The 23,441-nt window shown below is 38.1% G+C and overlaps 1 protein-coding gene across 1 annotated transcript in view; it reads right to left on the bottom strand.

Annotated features, from left to right (window-relative positions):
- C4H4orf50 (chromosome 4 C4orf50 homolog) overlaps nt 1-23,441 on the bottom strand; it is an 86,165-nt gene that overhangs the window by 46,083 nt on the left and 16,641 nt on the right. The window contains exons 11-15 of the mRNA XM_064511754.1: nt 19,155-19,331; nt 16,859-16,915; nt 16,266-16,448; nt 6,757-6,999; nt 5,211-5,621 (exon numbers count right to left, since the gene is read on the bottom strand). Coding sequence (XP_064367824.1) covers nt 5,232-5,621; nt 6,757-6,999; nt 16,266-16,448; nt 16,859-16,915; nt 19,155-19,331 — 1,050 coding nt within the window. The 3' untranslated portion in view covers nt 5,211-5,231. The remainder of the gene's footprint in view (nt 1-5,210; nt 5,622-6,756; nt 7,000-16,265; nt 16,449-16,858; nt 16,916-19,154; nt 19,332-23,441) is intronic.

Here is a 23,441-nt window from a genome sequence, read left to right on the forward strand (position 1 = left end):
TTAATAAGGGTGCAAGTCAGTGTAGCTTGTAGTTCCGGAACTTGGCATTTTCCCTAGTGGTGCCACTCCTACCTAGTGCAAGTACAATAGATTATGCTTATTTTTATAAGCAAAGCAAAAATTGCTGAGAACATTTTATACAACCACTGATTTTTTTTTCCTACCCCTCTTACAGCAGACATGAGGCCAAAAGAGGGAATGGGGAACTAAAACTAAACTACAGGGCAAGTCTCACCTGTTGGCCTGGTCACATAATCACCTGGACTTGGGCTGACATGCTGGAGCAAGCAAATGAGTTTCCTTCCCATGGAAACTGGAGTATTTGAAGAAGGGAAGACAGACTGATACACACCTGAATTTTAACCTGCAGTGAAGTCAAGGTACAGCCAGAACGTCCACTGAGTAGCCTAAGTGCCCTCCTAACGTTTAAATTCAGCCTTTAAAAGACAAAAAAGTCTCTTCTCTTGTCTTCACTTCTATTACCAACTCCCAAGGAGAAGAGTAAAAAAGAAAAAAGGACAAAGATCTGCTGAAAGCAACTTCTTCCTATTTTTTTATACCACCTTCATTTATGCCAGCCCCCTGACATTTATACATTTGTAAATGTACACATTATCCTACAGCTCATACCATTATCCTGACTGATAGGATCACGGTCACAGACTGGGGAAAGATGATATTCCTAGCTAAGTGTTCTGGGCCAAGTCTTCCAAAATATTCCATTTTCTCTTCTAGCCCCTCCTGTTTTTTTTTTTTTCCCAAGAAAAAGCTGCTGCAAGAAAGATGGACTTAAGTCAAAGCTACCAGCTGTCCGACCTGCTGAAAATGTAGTTGTACAAGCAGATGTGGGAATTTCTTGATTTAATCAAGCCTTAAGAGAAAGGTCTGCACTGTAAAAATCTTTCATGCCTTATCTGGTTTTAGTAAGTAGCTTTAATATTCATCAGCTTAAGGACTAAATGAAGAGGCTGTTTCTAAGACAAAAATATATAGTGCTTTTCCACATCAGAATTGCTACCCAAAAGATACAAGCATGATTTATTCAAGGAGCACAGAAAATTTAAAACATGGGCAACTCATTTTTGTTCTGAGTTATAGCAATGTCAGTCCTGAGCATGCGGCTGACTTACTATCAGCTGAGAAACAGATGTGATTCCCATGTCTCCTATGCACATATTTTTCAGAGCGCAAGATAAGCAATATATGAGGAGTGCGAGACTTCCAGAGGAACCACTCTCCATTTCCCACAAATGCTTAATCTCCAAGTGAACCTAGAATTGATGTTCGTGTCATTTATACAGAATAAAACGGATGTTGTTATCTTCCCTAGTTTCCAGTACCTTTCAGGTCTTCTGTGCACTGATTCTCCAAGGGGAACACAGACCAGGTTTCTTCCATGTCCTGGAGTTACTGATTCTGACCAAATTGTGTCTGTTTTAGAGATTCCTAAAATGTAACTGGCAATTAGCTTTACCTTTTGAACTTACATAGTGAATTCTTGGTAGTTAAAGGAGACTAGAGGCACAGGTGAATCAGACAAAATACAGAGCAATTTATTATTTTTAAAATACTATGAATGGGATTTTTTTTGAAAAATAAGGGGAACAGAATTAATTTCTAGTTGTCTGATACAAGAAGCATATTGACTTTTATTTAAGAGAATTTTCTTAACATACACATGATCTGTCATGGTTAGTGTTCACTTTCTTTATGTCTGACCACAAAACCAGGCTTAACATTCCTTGTTTAGTCTTTCCTATGAGGAAAGAGCAAAACATAAAGGAAAAAGCATGATTGCAACTTCAGGGGAAGAGTAAGTTTTCTTTGATAACATAAAACTCCTCCCGCAGTGTTGGAAGAAAGTTTTGTGTTTGTTGTTTCTTACCGCTGTCTTAAGAGAATGACTATTACTACCAGTGGTTTTTGACTTTCAGATTGCAATTTTTCCCCCCCAGTGGAGGCACAAACAGTGCTTTAGCCTTGTGTACACCATGATTTTCTTTTTTAAATTTACCTTTCACTTCACAGAGCCTCTGAAAAGCACTACTTAACATGCACCATTCTATTTCTAAATTATGCTTTTGTTAAACTACAGAGAGAAAAGAAAGGACTTTCTCACTAAAATGAGCTTTAGTGGCTTTAGTACTGGGGAGTTCAAGTGTAGAAAAGAGAACTGGGCAAATATTGCCAAAAATACGTTAACAGACGTTTGTTTGATCCTAGCTGTTTCTGTTCTGTGCTGTTTCTAACAAGTTCTTTGCAAGTGGAAGAATTTGAATAGGAAACAAAGGTTTTGTGAATGTCTGTTGGTAGGAAACTTACTGACCTCCAACTTCCTTCTAAGCGCCCTGATCATCTAGTCAAGAGGCACATATAACACCATTTGACTGGGATGGTCCATGGAGAGCAAACAGAAGAGAGCAGGTGATTCAACACAAGTCTACTGTTCAAATGTGTTCTGAAGGCATATTGCTACAGATCACCCTCAATTTCAAAAAACCCCAAATCATTCACAGAATCAGGGGCAATATTCATTATTTTCCATTAGGCATTCACCAAGCTCAGACTCTGAAAGGATATCAGCTTGGCAGGACACCAATATGCAAGCCATCTAGCTTGCCTCTGCACATCTTGGAGCTGGCTTCTATAAAAGATCGCATTTAAAGAATTTGAAAGCCCTTGTTTGCTGGTGTGCATCATCTAATCTTCTTGTACATCAATTAGTACATAATTATTTAGCACAATCTGACTATCACTTCTCACCTCCACATTCAGTAGTAAGACAAAAATGGAGTACAATGGAACTTTAAGACAGAAAATCTTGAGCTGACCCACCTTTTCTGATGCTGTTGCATGCAGCACTCCAAACTGACTGTTATTAAAACATTAGCATTTCTCCACTGCAGTCTTTAAGACTTTAAGATCTTGCGTTTTTACTTAAGAGAGAGAAAAAGCAAAAAAAAAAAAAAAAAAAAAAAAAAAAGGCCAAATGACAACTGTGGTATCTGCACATATTTAAACAACCCTTTGTAGTAGGAAGAAAGGATTTCTTAAGGAATTAAAAACACAAGGAGCTATGGGATTTTAATTGAAATCTACTGCTTGCAGAGCAATGCTATGAAGTGCCAGGAAAGAATCCATTTGCCTGAGGAAACGAAACGTTTGAGTCTCTCTTGCATTACAGTGGCTCCATTCAGGTGAAATGCTTGTTTCCCTACCTAGACCTGTGTGTGTCCGCAGCCTTTATTCAGGGAATTATTAATTCCAGCAGAAGAAAGAATTGGGCCAAATAACCTAATTAACTTTAAGCTGAAGCTTGATAGTTTATAAGTTACATGAACCTTTGATAGAAAGAAACAGGACTCTGGAAGGCTTAACATCATAGTGAATTACTATGGTCCAAATCACAAAGTGGATAATTATGTTATTATAACAAAGACTGTGTGATTATCACATCAACACACTTCATGTATTACAATCTGACCTCCAGCCTCGGCTATCAGGTCTTGTAATCTACTGTCAGGAAGACAAACCTCCAATAAAAGTTTTCATAAGTACTGATTCTTAGAGCATCATTAATTTACCAGCACAGAAGTTACAAATATTTACAAGTGCTTTCCCACACCAGAATATCTTAGCATTAAACAAGACAGCTGGGTATCAGGTATATTCATCTTCAGAACTGCTTGCTGGGCATTAAGAAAAGCAGAAAGAAATTCAATAGCACTGTTTCCCAAGAAGCAGCAGAAGCCTGAAGTTTGGGACCTCGCAGGCATCTTCTCTGCTTAGACAGTGCTCCAAAACACCTGCTCCAGGGCCTAGTCCCCTTGGCATCTGGTGCGTATTTTCTAAAGAGGCGTTGGATGAAGACCAATTCAGCTACTGCTGTAAGCGACTGCACTGCTATCTTAACTGAATAAATGAAGATGGGTTTCCCACAGTAAAGTGTAGCCTCTGGAAATGTGTGCGTTAATATGACTTCAGATCCAGTCAGCGCCCATTCTGTCCCTGGCTTCTCAAGAGCAGCATCAAACGTAAAGTAGTAACATACCACATGGGGGTGAAGGCAGAGAAAGCACACGTGAATAGTGCCACATACTACTTACTGTATGTAAAAATTGCCCTTTTTTAGTAAAATGGATTAAAAAAAGATATCTGGTAGATTTGAATAATAGAGGATCTCCAAAAATGTTAACTCTGGAGGGATCCCAATATAAAAAAAACATTTCAGTGCTTCTGGCAATTTACAACCATGCTCAGTTGTTAAACTTCCCAAACAGAGTCAACTGGTGTTAGTGTACACACACGCTCGCACGCTGTTCCCTCTTCCCTTTCATAACCAGGATCCATCAAAGGTTTATGTAGGCCAGACCACATCTATTTTTCAGTCAGATGAGGAAGGAAATACTGTCAAAGCTGTCCTACTGCAGGTGGCCTGACACAGCACTCACTTTAATGCAGCTCTGGGGGTGGCCGCACAGGATGACATGCAGTCTGCATTATCCGTCTCTTAGCTCAGATGTTCCTGCACTCATGAGGCCCAAGCAGTCACCTAAAGAAAGTGGTCTGAAAAAAGTCCAGTAAGACCACTCAAGTGAAACTGCTATTTGAAAAAGGGCTTACAAGTCACAGCTGAAGGATGATATTTTATAGATACTACCACCTACAGGAATACATTGAGTATCCTGTTGTATGTCAGCTTATGAAAAACAAACAAACAAATAAAAAAAATCCCCAAGGCACTGAAGGTATGACTAAGAATAGCAAAACTACCCCTGAATTTCTGTACAAATGAGTTTTTAGGAAGCCCATGATATTACACTTCCTTAAGTTCCAGAGGAAACTGTCACTAAAGTCAGACGTTCTTTCAAACTTGCCACTGTACACTGAAGTTATACATAAAAGTAAAAGTGATTTAATAGATATTTCAGTCTCAGTTAAAGGAAAAAGAAATCATAAACAAACGGTAAAAGGAACACTGGAAGGCAGTCTCGCTATTGAAAACTCCATAGGTTTCAGTGCCCTTAAATGCTCTAAGAAAATTTGATCATAAAAAGTGTTACAAATTTTTCTCATGTAAATTTTCCAGTCATCTCAAATGCTTATGAGAATAATTGCTAGGTCATGCTAACTGATAAAATCCTTTTGCTTTAAAAAAAAAATTAGTACTTTTATAACAATGAGGAAATCACGTTGCTAAGATGTTTTACCTTGTTTTATTTCTGAGGTTTCTAGTCTTTCCAGTGCAGCTGATTTCTCCCCACAGGATTTCGACCTTTATTACTTGCTGACAACACGTCTGACAAATAGCTTTTTGCTGTGGTAGCTGAGGTTGAGCCATCTGGTTTTTCTCTAGAGATCCATGTGTTATTCATAATGACATTTTTCTGTTTCATTCCCTGGGGAATAGCCCCTGCATGCTGATTTCCTATTTGACCCAAAAATACATCATCACATTTCGACAACTGATCCCTCCCCTTTACGGCATAGAAAGCACTACTCTCGGGAAGTTTCAGTGCATCATTCATCTTTGATGGTATGGGCCAGGAGGCTTCCTCTCGGATCCCGGGCAGATTGCAGTCAGCCTTCAGATTTGAATTGGAGGAGACAAGCGAAGGTATCTGAGGAGGAAAGAAAAGAAGAATACGTAACTTTGGGTGTCCCAGTATGCTTCCTAAGACATGGAAACATGCCATTCTGTGCACTGCGGCTAATTCCAGCTGTAGCTTTCCATTTAACTGTACAATAGGTCTGTGTCATGCTCTCACTGGAATTAAATTAAAGCACACATGGTGTATATAAAAAAAATCCCTGAGCTTGCAAAATCAGATCAATCAAAGAGATATTTGTGCTCTGCCCTTCCTAATAATACTTTTTAATGACAATATTTTCATTGATCCTTTTTATACATGACTGTGATAAAGACAATGACCAGAAAACCAGAGTTGAACTGTCACAAGCATCCTCTGGATTAAATATCTTAAGGATTTCATATGTTATCAGAGTTCTATTTGAGTTATCCTTTCATTGTATCATGGATTTCTTGTTTAGAAAGAGACATTTGTATCTTGCATGATTTTTTCAATTATTAACGTAAAAAACAGAAACATTGCTTTAACTTGTTTTCTTCCATTTATTTTAATCCAAGATTATAAAGAAAATTCAGTAGAATAATGCTTATAACTACTATAAGTAAGTGGCTCCAATAATTGGATATTTTAATTTTTTTTCTGAACAGTTAAGGAGAGGTTATATTGTTTCAAAGAGGATGAAATCTCCTGCGTGTTTAGTTTAGCAGCAGACTGTCACAAATGCAATTGCAATTGATCAGCTCTGTTCTTAACAGGATTCCTGCAGTTAATGGAAATTACTATAAAGAGCTTCAGGGTACAGGAATAATTGGATCACTAAAAAAAGGAAAAAAAAAAAGGAATTGGAGGAAAAAAGGTAGGACAGGATCCACATGTTGATGACTTTTCTTTAAACATCAAACAATTTTCAAAGATGGTCTTGCCAGAATATATCATCATGAAAACAAAAACTTGAACTGTTTTTACATGCCCCAAGCCATTCTTAAGCAATGAGGAAGAAAATGCATAATGAAAAACACTAAATGTCCCTTGTCCTCAGATTGTTTAAACTAAAGAAGTGTGCATTTCTGGAAATGATCATTTAAATATTTATATGATCTATAAAATGACTACCCAGAATAATAGATTTCACCAAATTAAAAACTACAAAAACAGTTTTACTGACCTGGCAACTACTGTAATGGTTTTGTCTTAGTTCCCGATGCAAGGCTATGATCCTCTCCGGACTATTTAATTTTATAGCAGAACTAGCATACATGTTTGGAGTGAGGCAAGAACTGTGGAGGCCATCCCTGTTTTGTAGGGGGTCTGTAGGCATTGGCCCAGTCATCTCATTCACTTTAACATGTGTCTCATGATCCTTTGAGTCTCCATTGGCCTGTGAAATATCTGCAGAAGGCGGCAACATCTGCAAGACAAAACACCATTTTAAGGAATTCAGCTTAGATTAAGTTTTCCAATACTGTTTATTTTGGAGCCTCTTGGATTAATTTATGGCAACAACATTCACTGAAATAAAACACAACAAAGCAATATTTACAGAAATTTTAAAAAGGATGATACACCAATTATACTAAGAGTATTTCTTAATCCCCTGGAAGCATTCCCACATCTGTCTAAAATGGAAAACAACATTCATCAACTCTGCCACAAAACAAAACAAAACCCTCTAAGATTTAACTATATCCAAAATTTAGATCTAGATACTAAGGAAAAACTGGAATAAAGCAGAAAAAATACTAATTTTAAGAACTGCATAACATTGAGTCTCCTCTTGAAGGATCTCAAAATTTATAACGTGTTTTTCTCACACCTTCTCTCACCCCACATTACATAAGAAATTCAGGCTTGTCGACCCATGAATGCTCAAGGAAGTTAAGCTAAATAGACTACATAGATATAATTGTTCAGCTGCACAAACTCTTATGCAAACCCTCTTATTCTGAATTAAAATACCTTAAATCGATTTATCTTATTTTGCCTCCAAATCAACTTTAACGTGACAACAAAGCTTTCAGATAATTTTCCCTGAATATCCTCTTCACCAAAATGAAGCCATCTTTAGAGAGAAATGTGTCAGTTGTTTGATTATGCGGCTTTTTAGAGCAGCTGCAAGAAGGAAGAAAGGATCTCCCCAAAAGTAAGTGACTATCATAGGGCAAGAGCACTTCATAATCCAAACATAAATGCACTAAGGCAACAGAATTAATGCCACATTTTTTCTTGTAATTACACACAAAAACTAATTTAAGATTGTCCACAACAGTTTGACCTCTGGAGTTCTTTTTAATTATCTACAAAATTAATAATCTGATTATCATTTATTCCCTCATTATCATTAGTCCTCTTGCAAAAGCTCAAGAAATGCAAACACTTCTAATATTCCAGGTCAGTAATGGTTATTTAAGATAAAATGCATTTTAACTAAAAACACATATTGTTTTTCCTCTGTACATCTTTAATGAGCATTAGCTAGGTCAGTTGTGTCCACTCAAAGTCAGCAGATTCTGAAATGTCATGGTGGCATAAGATTGCTCTTAAGTGACACCAGTAAAGGAAGAGCATTTGCTGACAAGCTCATGCATCAAAATCTAATGCTGTCATGGCATGAAAGAGAATGTATGGTGTGTAAGCTGCTGCCATTGCCAAGAAAAAGAAGTTTTACTCTCTTGCAGGAACGATCAGCCTGGGGCTTTATAAGAAACGTATGGCTTGCATGCAGCTCAAGAGCAGCTCCAATGCCAGCGTTACATCACATAGATGTCAGTGGCACTGAACTGGTCCATAGCCTTGGTGACGACCCTGCATCCCAGCTGCTGAGGTGCACAAGCTAACCAGACATGAAAAAGCTCCTTTTTGCTTTATACCCTACCCACTCTCCACCCAAAACAGAGAACCAGACACCACTGTGATCTCCTGCTGGCAAAGTGACTCCCAGAGCGCTTGGGCTCCTGAAGCGTATGTCTTACGACTTTTAACTACACAAACACATGGGGAAGGGTCAGGAAGGTGGGCCATGCCTGCTGATCTCTATACCCTGTGCATTACAGGACACGACTTTCCCAAGGGTGCACTGTATGAGAGAAAGTGAATGACAAACATGAGCAACGAACACTGACTTTGATCCCATTTCATCTTCTGTTCTTGGCTACCCACCATAAGGGGAGGAAACTAATGTTGCTGAATTCTGGCCATTGCTTCCATTTAAGTACCCAACACAAGCCAACTGAGGCACCTACCACTCCTCAGTAGTAGCTACCACCTGGCTCATTTACTTCAGGCTGAGCAGCAGGCTACGGAACAAGATAATGACATCCAGTAACTGAAGAAGCACTCGTATCACCCAACTTTAGGCACATGACTGAGATTACTGCTCTTCACTAAAGGAGTTTCTTTCTCTACACTGACTGTAGAGGGAGTCTGGCACACTATCTGGATACAGACAGTTTATTTAGGTAGCATGGCACGAATACCCAATCATATCCTAGCATCACAGGCACAAACCAGTTGCAAAGTGAATGCTATATATTTGGATGGTCCTGCTATAAACGCTGAAGCCAAGGAAGGCCTCAGAAATCCTTGTTTTCTAGGCAGGCTTATGAGCATGGTATCTTCTCCCAGCACTCACAAAGAATGTCATCTGGCTGAAGGGGACAGAGGATTTGCGAAGGAGAGCTCAGAAATCTTCTGAGGCATGAAAAGATTGGTTGTAAAATTATTTGATGAGAATTTGCTCTCTACAGGAAGCACACTAGGCATCCCTAGTAATAGAGGAAAGTCAGCAGGAACAGTACAAGTTCTACAGTCCGATGACCTGCACCAAGGCAAATCACTGTCCTCCTCAGGCAGCAGGAGAGCTGGTGAAGCTACCAGAAAAAAAAAATCAGCACGAAAGCAAAGCTGTGACACTGGTACATTTCATTTCTAGAAAAATAACTTCCTTGAAGGGTCTTTCCTTTCCTTCTATTATAAGACCTTTGACCTATAGATTATTTTGCGTGTCAGGATTACTGAATTCTGGAATAAAGTATTGAAACTCAGTAGAAAGGTGGGTTCATGAGAACCCTTACGAATGAAGCTGCCACAAGAGTGATAAAAGTTTTCAGAGACAGCCCTGGGTTATATTAGAAACTTGATATGACTTTCTAGGAAAAGCTCTTCTTCAGGGTATTTTAAGACCCTGTAAGACAGTAAAGAGCATATTTTCTGTAAGACTATGGACATAGCTGAGCATTTAATTCATGAAACCAAAAATCATGCATTTTGACTTATGATATATACTTTTTCCTTAAAATGCTATATCTTAATTTCTTCCATTAGTTAATTACTTATGATATTGATCTATTTTCTTTTTATATTTTTTGTTTTCCTCTGAAGTTTTCAAAGGTTACCCCCCCTCCCCCCAGGAAGAGAAAAAAAGTATTGCAATATTACATTGAACCTGAAAAAGTATAAATTTGAACACTAGCAAGTTCGAGAAAGCAGGCACACAACAATAATAAAAATCACCTTCCACCAAATTAAAAAAAAAAAAAGACAGTGGTTTCATAGATATGAATAAAAAGTTTTAATTCCTCTGAAGAACTTTAATTGCATGTTTTGTCTTAATCTAAGATTTAACATCTATCAGAAAAAAAGGAAGGTTAATTTTTAAAGCTCTGTTCTAATCATGGCTTTTGCTCTAGTTGCATTTACTGTTCTAGACCAACTCCTCCTGCTGCCCATGTATTTGAGCAAAAACCACTGCTAAAATATCTGTATTATGTACACTGTCAGGAAACAGTTCTAAATATTTCTCATCCCAAACCAATTTTACTTTAAAATAGCAGTAACCTTAAATAGGTACCATCTCCTCAGCCACTATAAATTCTTGAGATTTCATCTGTAAGAAAAGACATCTACAGAATTATTGAACAGCTGAATCAGTTATTTCACTGCACAGGACAGGGTGCCCTAAACAGTTTTTAATCCATATTTTCTATCCTTCAGTATTTATAATAATCTTTCTGAAGGCCAAGAATAACATATTCTCTCAGTAATGGATCTCCTTCATCAAAAAAATGACTAAATAACAACCACCTCCTCATTTCTTCCTCTCTCCTTCATCTCATTCGAATTCCAACCGAATAACATTTTCTATGTCAGAAAAAAAGAAGCCTCTTCCTGTGAAAAACTTCCTTGAAAGGCCCTTTGGTCTTGGTTAGCATTTCTCAAAAAAGACTGAAATCCCAGAGTTAAACCCTTTCTCCACTCTAAGGGTGGAACTCATCCGACTGAAGCATATCTCCTCCAGGGCCTCTTCACAATCAGTGGATAGAAACAGTGACTTCTGGGACTCTCCTTGTCTCCCCTAAAGGAGATATATAAATGGGCAGGATACCCCCTAGTAAACATCTCTCTGTTTCTGATAATCATGAAAATAAATAGAGAAAATACTCCAGACGTAATTGCCTGAAGTACAGCCACCAAACACGAAATGCAACTAACCCTCAATATCAGAAAAGCTTTTAATCTCATCAGCCACGCACAAAACTTTTCAAGGGGAGCAGAGAATGTTATCTCAGGGCTGTTTCTTTCAAATACGATTCACAGGAAAAGCAGAAAGCAGTTTCTTGCAAAAATGTGTAGAAATAGAAAAAAAATTCATTGTTCTACCCAAAAGTGTCTCAGAAGAAATTCCCTGAAGCAAAGAAGGATTAGCCTATACTGCTCTGTACATTTATCCCCCATTCTATAAAACAAAGAATTCACTACTCTGACACAGTCTTTGCCTGGAGCTTTCTATCCATCAGGTTTAAGATGACCGTGAAGAGCAACAAAATGCACTACCATTTATATAAACTGCTTACACAATTCCCCCTTCACCCTGAGAAATGGGAGCAAATAGCCACAACTGCCTCAGATCCATTCTGGAAATAATATATAAAATTTATCAAAGTCAAAGGTTCTCAGTGTAGGAGAAAACGAAGGGAATGGGTACAGCAAGACTATCCAGTACCACGTATCAGTCACCAGCCACTGGACAGACACTGTTGACATAAAGCCAGGACTCGCTGGCTCACTCATCTGAGGAAAAGAATTAACACACTCCTGTTTCCCTACACACACCCCAAAAGAGGGAGAAAAGGCCCAAATAGATGCTGCAGAGCTGCATAGGCTGGGATGAGCTGATGTGAAGGGCAGGTCACACTCTCTCGCTCCTCCTCTGTGTGGTTCTCTTAACTTATCAAAAGCAGCATGGACACAGACTCACATTCCAGCAAGTAAAACTGGGTACAGACTCTTTCTCAAGCTGCAAGCAAACTCCTAAGTTCAGGAAAAAAGTGAAGTCTCCCCTTTCACATTTCCTATTAGTTATCTGAAGTTATCTTTTCCTTCCCACTCCAAATGAACTGGCTGTTGCAAACCCCAGTCCCAGTTCTTTCTGTCAGCTGCTTAATGAATATAATGAGTTTATGAATGCAGCACTGTGTACTTTGAATTGGAACAGGAGGAGAAACAATAGCTGTTAATAATGTTCATGAATTAATTCTACAACTGCAAAGTATTGCAAGAATGGAAAGATGAGGCCAAGGCCTTTCCAACTGAAAAACATCAGTGTTTAAAAAGTTAAAAAAAATCAAGAAAATGTGACATGACAAAGGCACTAAAATTGAGTTTGGCCACACACACTGTGCTGGCAGAGCTGTCCGACCTCCAGGCAGGCCTGTGAAGCCCAGGCACGGCACTGTGCTGAGGGCCACGTGCACAGGCTGGAAGGCAGCCCTTGTCCCCAGGAGCTCACAGAGGGCTCTCTGGACACATGCTTTTTATTTTCCAAACACAAGACAAGGTTCTAATTACTTCAGTTTTCCAAATTTATTATCAGTCCACTAAAAGTGGCTCCAACGGTTTTTCATTCTAGACCTTTTAAAAGTAAAGTAAATAACAAAGTCTAGAAATCTACTGCCTGTTATCTTGTTTTTGCCTCCTAAATTCTCAAGTCCATATTAGAGACACATTGTCATTCTTACGGCTTCCCAAAATGTTTTTGCCTTCTTTTTTTTTCCCCAAAATCAAGAGGCAGAAGTGTAGAAGCTTTTCTTCACCATCTTGCACACAACCTTTGCTTTTACTAGACTGACACGTGTTTCCTGTGGATGAACAAGAGTTGAAATAAAACCTTCTGTGTAGTTGTAGTATGTAGCTTCATGGGGTATAGCGTCATAGTTTGAAAAGTCATTTAGAATCTGGTCCTCTTTACAGGGAATTGAACAAAAAATCAGTGGAAGAAAAAAAAAAACTTTTCTTTTCCAGATAGATCAGTCCAATCTATAGTTGGCCGCAGAGAAAAGTATACTGCTTGAACAAAACTTTGCGATACTACTTCATGATCCAAGTCAATTTGCTTTATCCCTCAAAAACATTTGAATGCAAGACCAGACTATGAAAACAACAACATTCAAAATGAGTGCTGCTCAACTGACCTGATCTGAAATTTTCAGTTAGTGCAAATAGCAAAATTAAGCCATTGGGACAACGATTTATAATGACTGAGAATACAGCCTAGAATGCTGAAAATGAAAAGAAGATGCCAGGATCCTTGGTTTTGTATCACATTGCCTTATTGCTTTAGCATGTTAATTGGGATGGCCATTAGCAAGAAAATACTTCTGGCAAACAGGTTCAATAAAGTCCTTCTATATTGAATATAATCTCTGGAAAGAATGGCCGTCTATTCTGCCCTGAACGAGAAAAGAATGGAAGTTCACTTTTTTCTTTAAGCATGAGTAACTTCTTGTTCACAAGCCCTCCTCTGAGCTTCCTAGCACAGAGCTAGTGCAGATCTATCCAAACTACCTATAATTCCAACACAGTGAAAATTAAAATACAGTTCTTTAAAGAATTTTAAAGTATATATTTTTTCTGAGACCAGAGCACAGTTTTTTTCACTGAACTACAAAAGGCCAGGGACTGAATTTAATAGAGTCCTTTTCCTTTCAAAGGGCTCTGGATCAGCCCTTCATGCATCACTGCAAAGCTTGGGTTGAAATTCATCAGTAAGCTAAAGCAGCCAGGTCCCCTGCCAATGAGTAACAGACTTCAGTTTGTCATCAGGTCCATAAATGAATAAAGCCAATCGCCAATCTTTATTTTAAGGGGGAAAAAAGATACACATCTGTCCACTGTGTTTTCTCTAGAAGTATTAAAACATTAGGAATGATTTAGAAGTAAAATCTGAGGGGAAGGAAGAGAAAGGGCTTTCCAAGATGTTTTACGTAAATAAAAGCTGGGCATAGTTTGGGAATTTCAGATGTGAACTCCACTGAGAATAATAGCTGAAATGCATACAAAGAATCCTCAAAGCTGAAAAGTCAGTTTGGTTTACCATATGTCTACGGAATTCAGCACAGGATTTGGAAAACCAAAGGCATGTATCACATGCATACAAAACATTCTCTCTTCTTTGTGATTGCAACTATTATTTGTTAAATTAGGAGTAGTGTCACTTGGAAATTTTTCTCACTAAAATGCTTTCCATTGGAAACCTAAACTTTTCCTGGGGACATACAGATCCGCTTTGGCCAGAAAGGTTCCCCCTGCTACACATGGGATCACTGATCACAGCCCGATAAAGCGGTCTGCTCCGGCGTGGCCAGGAGGTCAGGGTGGCAGTGCCCAGCAAGAGCAAGTCGACCCAGAAGACAGGCTCGAATGTCAGCGTCCCAGAGCACAAGTGGACCTCTGACCAGCGGACACTGTGGGGGGCAGGGGGAGTCCGTGCTCCACTTAGTGTGAATAATTAAATATTTGTTGAAGCAGGGAACTGAAATGGGGGCTCCCGCATCCCAGATGAACCCACTGGCCACCAGGATACAGACTCAATCTTTCTCCCTCATTTGCTCCTGTTAGAGCTGTTCAATTTTATAATAAATAGACATTCAGGGAGGCAGTGTAAATGTGCACAGTAGTTTGATATTTATTGATGAGCTTTCCTGTAATGCTCATTTATTACAGCAATGTCTGAGAAACCTGTCTGAATATCTTCAGAGCAGCTATGGGAGGCAGTGAAGTATTATCTCCATTTTTGACAGATGAGTTATTAACTTCTCTCACATAAAACATCCTTTCTCAGTGTAAGCTTGGGCCACGCAGTGGTGGAACTAGACTTGACCTACTCAGAGGAGACACAGCCAGACACAGCACCCAGTCCCATCCTGCAACCACATCACCTTTTCCTTTCACCTTAACAGTATTGCTTGTGATAAGAAGATGACATCTAAAGGACAGACGGATCCAAACAGATTAAATGGCCTAAGTTCATTCCAAACAAAATTCGTACAAAATTTTAATTAAAAATTACAATATATAGATGTGAGTGCATAAGAAAATAGAACTCCTCACTACAAAACATGGGTAGAAGACAAGCAAAAAAATATCCCTAAGTTTATGAAAGTAGTAAACTTATTTTCTTAATTACTACCGTGAAACCGAAAGCCTTTTACCACTTACCTTGAAGAATCAATCTACCTTTTCCTTAACATAAAGTTAATTGACTTCTTGATACAAGCCACAGAAACAAGTATAACTGATAGCTTACAACATGTAATAACACTAGAGGAATAAGCTCCTTCAGAGTGGCACAGAATATGGTGGCTTGTGTGTAAAATAATCAGCAAAATAATCCTGTGATTTTACTATATTACATGCCCATTTTGAGCCATCGCTACTTCTGCTCACGAAGAACAAACAGATGTCAACGTAATTTAAAAATAAATTGTTTTTCATGAACCCATTTTGCAGTGCATTACGATAGCTGAAGTACAAAAAAATAAAAAGAACACATGCACCCACCTTCTCAATATTCTACAAACGTGTAAGGCAAAATATATTTTTTCCTTCTTCCAGCAACAGAACTAGATTCTGCTTGAGTATACTTGACCAAAACTTTACCAAAAATAGTTTGTTTTTTTCTACAGGCATGGTCTAAATGAACAATAGAGAGAAAATGAAAGAAAAAGTAGAGCTTGCTCAAAGGTTACCAGAGTATTAGAAGGGAATTCCTGTTTCTCCACATTGCCAAGTTCAGATTCACATCCTGAAGAATGTCTGCAAGTAGTTTCTACACAAAAAATATGAATATTCCCATCACCCAAGCTATTAATAATAAAGTTGAACAGAACCAGTTATAAGGCAGAGCCCTGTTGTATCCTACTGAACCACTTTTACCTTGCCAGTGAAACACATATAACACTCTTTTGAATATGAATATGCACTGAGTTGACCTAAACCTTAAAATGATTCATTCTAGAACAGTTTTTTCTTAGATTGATTAATCTGAGACAATGCATCCTGCAGGACAAAAGTTCAAAAGTCTTATTTAAAGTCAACTTGTATCATATAAGCTCTTTGCCCATTATCCACTAGGCCAGCTGCCCTGGTCAAACTACTGGGCATGTGTTTTTTGCACAAAGAACAGACATACTTTGTGAGAAGCTCCAAAAGATTATATCCTGACAAAACTGAAGTTAAGTGGATAACTGCACTGACATGCCTGAAGCAACATTTATAAGTGCCCAGGCATATTTTATGTTGTCTATACACTGAGTCCCACTAAACACTTAAAAAATATATATACTGACTTCAGACAATAATGGAAACTGGAGGATCCTACAAGGAAATACAAATGTTTACCTCTTGATTACACTCTGGTGTAAAAGTGGTTGTGTACTCTGCCAGTGCCACATCATTGACTAACTTCTTCACCTCTTCATCAAAAGTTGAGTTAACAATTCCTTGCCTGCGAAATTCGCCATGCATCCTGGTAATTAAGTTGTTCCTTTGCTGGCATTTTCGGACGAGGCAAGCAAGCTTAGCCTACACAGCACAAACACATACAGGTTGAATTTCATTCCCTGTTGAGACTTCAAGATTACACGTTGCGTCTGATGTAATTCTGCACATTTTGACCCAAAGCTAAGCATTGCATTGCTATGTTTCTAGGCCATTCAGCACCTCTGCACCCTGCTACAGCAATACATGATAAGCTGGAAAGAGCTTTTCACTTTCCCATGTGTGAGGTCCCCCATTGACAAGCTGAGGAGTACTCACGGACAAATACTGCTTGTTAGCCCACCCATGCCTAAAGCCTAACAAGCAGCCTAAGTCAGTGGCATTTCCAGAAAGCAGGCACATATACCACACACAGAAGGGTTATGATACACTTAAAAAATAAACAATCCTGTAACCAAAGGGATAAACCAGAATTTTTCAGCAAAATACACTACCTTCAGAGGAGCTAGTGTCAACTTTACTTCACTCTTTCTCTTCTGAAGTTCTTTCACCTGAAAGAATGATAAAACATGCCACTTTAATTTATTCAAGAGTCACTTTAAAGTACTATTATAGTTCTTTGCTATTTATTTTAGACCTGACTTTCAAGGCATACACTTTGAATATTTGTGTGAGCCTTTATCAAAGAGCATAACATGAAGCAGCCTAAGACACTGTTTGTACACCAATAGGCCCTTACACTCAAACATTGTCCTAGCATTATCATTGGCATTATGTATTACCAAATGCTTTGGGACATATTTAGATGGAGGCTAACACCACTGATGTTATTTCATCAAAGCAAGCACCACATTAAAGACCTGGTATCCTTCATTATGCATTCATATTCTCATTTATTCTGTGAATCTTCCAAACTACTCCTCTGGGTAGCAGTTTTCCATTTTCTCATCTATATTATGTTGCAGAATGCAAGAAACAAGGAGGAATTTTCTCCACATATACTCCGTGTCAGGCTTTGAAAAGTATACATTGACAGCTTCCTACTCCTCTACCAGGGCCAATGCATGTCCTCTGCTATGAAATGAGCCAGATGGCCTGAACCGTACCTTAATATTAAAATGTTTATTGCTCACGAGCAACCTACTTTCCGATTATGCAGGAAAAAAACGTAATCTGGTAGATAAAATCTATCTGAGCTATGATTCAATGCAGTATTATTTGGCAATAAAGTAGAGATTCATTTATATTCATTTTATTTGACAATTTGTATTTCTACAAAGCCTTCAGTAAATATATTACATGTCTGAAACATAAGATTCCCTTCATAAGAACCCAGTTATGCTGAAAGAGGTCTCCCAGTCCTCAGCTAATAAATCATGGCCTTAGGAAGAAATGTAGTAGATAGGAGAGGAGAGAGATGTCTTTACCTCGTGCTAGCACTGAGGGAACAAAGCGGAAGCTGGCCATAGGTCCCTTCGCTGGAGACATTATAGTCTTGACTAGGCATGGAGCAAAACACTTGGCTGATGCAACTAGGAGTTGCCCATTTATGTGGATAGCACGTCTCACCCTTTATTCACCTGCCATCTGATACGCACCATCCATCAATAGAGACACCAGCACTGCAAAACACTCCCATGTTACCGCCACCACTCTGTTCAGAGGCATCCTAATCAATTCCTGAGAGCAGCCACTAACCCTCTGCACAGGACTGGCTAAAAGTAAATCACTGTACATGACAAGGCTGGAAATAAAAAACTGTAGAACTGTAGAAATAAAAAACTGGATTTATTGTGGAGGATGTAGGATGAAACTTGTGCTCAATAGGCAGAAGAAAACTGTCTTTTGCACTTGAGAAAAGAGACAAAGAAGGAGCATGTTCTACATGTTGTATCAGAAGATGAAGAAAACTACTTAAAAATCTATTTAGTTTGCAGTTGTTTCAGAGGATGATCAGCAGTTCCCATTTGGTTCACATTGTAACAATCACCCACGTCCCAAAAATAGTTTCCAAAAAAATAAAACAGGGAAAAAAAGAATGCTTTTCTAAAGGGAAAAAAGTCCTAGCAGGAATTTGCCTCCACCTGACAGTTCAGCAGCTATAGTTTAACTGACAGTTAAGGCAGCAACTCTGTATATGTTCATGAGTCTACCTGCTCTCGTCTGGCAGGTGAAATACAAGGCACAAGGGTAAAAACTGCTTGTGTAAGTATATTTGTGTATACACAGAGGCTCTCCCCAGAACAACTATGTCATTAAAAACATATATACTGATATATATACAAAAAGATATATATATATATAAAGCACATACCTAACTGAATATGTTACAAAATTCTTAACGTGTAACCCTAACAGCTAGATCAAAAAATATGTTTTCCAAAATTCTATCACTAGCACACTCTCCTAATCTTACATAGTGTGTCAAGAGCATTGGGAATGTTAAAAATCCTGACAACCAAGTGAAGGAGATTGCTCAGCTAAGAACTTCAGCACCACTTTGCTAGCATTAGGCTTTGGGGATTATAGCAGACCCTGGCAGTGACTTTCATTATTAAGAGACTATCATTTTCTGACATGTTGACCACCCAAGCATTTTACATCTTTACCTTATTTCTCTGAAGACAGGGTAAATTTATAGGCCTGCTTACCATTTAATTATCCCCAGACCCATCTCCCAGGGAAGGAGAGTATTTTGGGACTCTCATTTGAGAAGAATGAAGTAGAATCTGAAGTCTAAGTGCACATCAATCTACACAGTTAAGCACATAGAAAACGACTTTATTGTACCTTTTCACATAGCTGAGCCTGAAGGAGTTCCACTTCATTTTGCAAATCTTGGAACTGATTTTGTAATGCAGCCTGGTCCCTGAGTTGGGCTTTCAAAGTCAGCACTTGCTGCTCTAATCTCTTACAGGCTATTTTATTCTCTTCCATTTCTTGGGCTTCTTTCACAGCGTACACAGGCTAGAGACAAAATACATAAATTTTCAAATTAGATGTACAAAATAATAAAAATATTCTCAATCATGTTTTTGGGTGCTAAATTTCTCAACATACATACCTTGTATATCACAAATATTTTTAATCTGGTATACAACTGTATGACTTCAAAGATTCATAAAATATTAGCACTAATGTCTCGCACTAATCTTAAAACTGTTTATGAGCAAGGAGTTCTTGATCCCCTGTGAGGGTAGGTATAGGACTGGGATTTCACAATGCCCCTTCAAGGTAAGTATTGTATTATAATCATTTCATACCTGAGGAAACTGGGGCACAGACAGATTAACTGACTAACCTAAGGTCACATAGTGAGCAAGAATAGAATTCAGAAAGTCCCTAGTCTCCTGCTCCAACTTCTATATAATATGTCCCTTGGTTTTCCACATATATTTATCTCAGAGAGCAAATTCCACCCTCACAGTTATATTTTTGTTTTGGAAGACTACTAATATTAATCAGACTTTAAGTACAGATTTCATATTTAATATTAAAAAACAAAATATTAATTACATGATATGTAGTATTAGAGGTAGAGAACAAGAGAAAGGAGGATCTTCTGAATTTAACTCCTGCTCCTCCACTCTGTTTTTTTCAATTTCAAGCACTTGGATTGAAAGGATTAGTGAGAGCTTTAGATTCATGGCCAGCGTCACTAGGTCAGCTCCTAGAAGTGATACTATCAGGTTAGATGTGTAGTCTAAGAATGAGGAAAATCTAAGGGCGACAAAAGTCTTGTGAAAAACATTTCTGCTGTTTTGACTTTATATTAAAAAAACACTGAATTGAAACACACAGCTGTTCAAGCTTTGCTATAACACGCTATATATCTAAGTCTAAAGAGTTCATAGCATTTCAGTGATTAAGCTAAAAATTCTAGTCAGACCTACGATACACTGTGGTAAAACCATGTAACATTCTCACAAAAGATGCTTTGATTCTAATGGACAACAACATTGATAGAGCTGGGAGAAGAGCTACTGTTCAGCCATGATGCATAGCCAACTGTTTAATTTTCCCTAGTTTTGTGAAAAATCTTTCCAAGTTTGACACCCTTGGTGACTACAATATACTAAAGGTACCAATACCCAGTTTCACAGGAAACAGCAAACTGGTTGTAACACATCATTGCAACATAGATAAAAACAGAAATATGATATTTCCACACTGCTTTTCCTAATGAAACAAGTCCTCTATGCATAGTATTCTAATCAGCCAGAGCATGCTTTGTATCAAAATTTTGGCTCCCTCTTGTGTTAAGAGGAAAGAACAATAACAACTGTTGGATACATATAGATCAGGGTTGTACTGACAAAGCCTGAATAGCAGTCTGAGATAGGCTGTTTTTCTGACCCTTTTCATTCCTACACAAGATCAAAATCAAAAAAAAAGTTCAGTCAAAAATGGAAAAGCTCCCTGACTGAAGAGACTTAATGAAAAAAGAGGTGGAAAAATATTTTGCTTGAAGTTTAAAGACAGATTCCCTATTCCCTTTTGCTGACCTGCCAACATCTTTTTGTAGTTAAAAAAAAAAAAAAAAAAAAAATTAATTTATGATCACTCTGCCAGATGTCCCAATGAACAAAAGCCATTCGTTGTATAGCCAAGCTCCGGAAGAGGGAAGGACAGAAGCTGGGTTTAGTAAATACATCAAAGGATAACTAAACCCAAAACTTATCACTTAACACACTGAGTTCTTATAAAAACAGCAAGATCTCTAGCCTTTAATGTTGGTGCCGAAACATTAAAAACATCTTCCTCTTCTTGTGCATACCGAACTCATTTGCAAACTCAAAGAGAAAATGAGACTGAATCCGATTTTGTGGCTACAGGCCAGGCCAGGAGTCTGGGGCTCGCGGGGGAGGCCTGGCAACTGATTTATTGTGCGCATTTGAGCCAAAATTCTTGGACTGATTTTCAAAGCTGTAAAACAATAACTTGCTCCCTCCCTGCTCACCCACATGTATTTCTCCTCAACTCCTACTACAACACTACAGTTCGGAAAGCCACCTTAGCATCCCAGAAAATTTTCCCCAAATATTCCTATGCTAAATGGTGCTTCCTCTGCGAGCAACACCATTGAAACAAAGAGTCCTAGAAGTAAGTCTGGATTATATTATCTCAATTCTCTTTTACTTGCAATGTGTAATATCAGCGTTTTGGAGTTTCAGACAAGAACTAGGATCCCTTGGTGTCAGGGGCTACAGAACATAAAATATGTTCAAAGTCCTAAAAGACTTGAAACATGTCTCAAAGACCTCGCAACCTAGGTTCTGGATCTAGAAAAACACATCTTCACTTCTTTCAAGCACTGGGGACAGAAAAAGTAGTTTAGAACAGGAGAAAGAATAAATGACCGTGATTTACTGTATCCTATTTTATTAATATGTTTGTAGGATGAAAAGAACTTTTTGGATCAGGTGACAACTAACTGAAAATAAGAGCATGATTATTAGTCCACACAGCTGCCCTCAGGAAGAAAAATTAAGCTAGCAAAGTAGTTCATGGCAGTCATTGTGTCAAAAATCATATTTATTTTTTATCTAGAAAAATTTAGATCACATCTTAAGGATTTCACATCAACCCACGACTGACAGTTTGATGTTTATTAATAGGATTATTTTAAAAGACAAATACTGAAACAAAGTCACACTGTTTGCTCCAGTATACCCACTCTATTTCCTATCTGTACTGCAATTTGCTTAATTTTGCTGATCATCAACATCCTTTAGTCAAGATATCATGAATTCATGTCATGCAAATAACTAACTGTAGCATCAAATATTGTAACTGAAGGACAAACCCAGTTCTCTGACGTACACATACCACATCTTTAACATGAGAAGGAGATGTGTGTGTCTTTAAGGGCGGAATTTGGTGTCAGCCTACAATAAAGACTAAATTAGACAAAGAATTGAGATCTATACCAGTCAATGTAGAAATACTGCATAAATATATAATAGTGATTTAAAAAACAATATAATGAAAAATTTAGTTGCTGAAGTGATTTAAAAGTGACTTTTCAGAAGAAAGGCTGACCTGTACTTTTCCCAGTATACAAATGCTCTATGAAGATTAATGAATGAGTCATAAATAATTAATACCTCAATTTTGTCATCATAAAATAAGTAATAATTGCCCCAGATTGTCCCCAAACAAGGGGTTTATCTCCATAGTCCAAAAAAGCTCTGAAAAGCTTACATGTTTGATTAACCAAAAGAACATGATACATTTAGGTTTGTTTTAAAACAGTCTGGGGTTTCTTCTTCTTACATGAAATAAATTTCAGTAAGTTTTGAGATACTACATCCCAATACATCATCTTGAGATTAAGAAGTCTGTGTTTCATTTTCAGGTAGCGGTCAGAATTCAATTGCCTAAACATCAGTACCTAGTGCCATTTAAGGTGCACAGGATAATCTGAGACAAGTGCATGCAACTTGCAGATGGCCTACAGAAGACTGTGCCCTCAGCAAGGACGACTAATGAACTGAAATGGTATAAACAGTGATATTTAAACAGCTGAACTGACCCAGAATATTAACTTTTTCCATAATTTGTTCTTACTTTCTTCTAAAGCCTTATCTAACATGTTCAAACCAAACCTGTAAATATTCTAGTTTGTTTCAAAACTGTATTTCCATCTGAAAAATGTTACGTATTTCCTCTTTGCAGTTCTCCTGTCAAGAACGATTGAAATATTTTGGGGGTTAGCTGAAAAGTTTTTAAGAAAACTTCTTCCAGGAGTTATTGGACTATTCAATAACTAAAAATCTTTTTGTAATACACTTCCTTCTGTCAGAAAACATCAAACTTTTACCGAGACTGAAGCACAAGACAAGTGCCTCTTATATAGCATGGAGGTGTCTATGATGCCCACACAGAGCCTGTGATTTTCAGCTCTCATCCTGTAAACCTGTGGCCTACCTTGCATTCCTGCTCACTTTCAAGTTTATAGCTCCAGTGACTGTAGGTGCTCCATATTTCCTTCATATCTACTGCCAATAACAATAACGTGCATCTCTGTAGCCCAAATATCCTCTCCAAAGGAATGCTTTCCTCCATGCCATTTAC

The sequence above is a fragment of the Dromaius novaehollandiae genome, chromosome 4, assembly GCF_036370855.1.
Source record: "Dromaius novaehollandiae isolate bDroNov1 chromosome 4, bDroNov1.hap1, whole genome shotgun sequence".
Lineage (NCBI taxonomy): Eukaryota > Metazoa > Chordata > Aves > Casuariiformes > Dromaiidae > Dromaius > Dromaius novaehollandiae.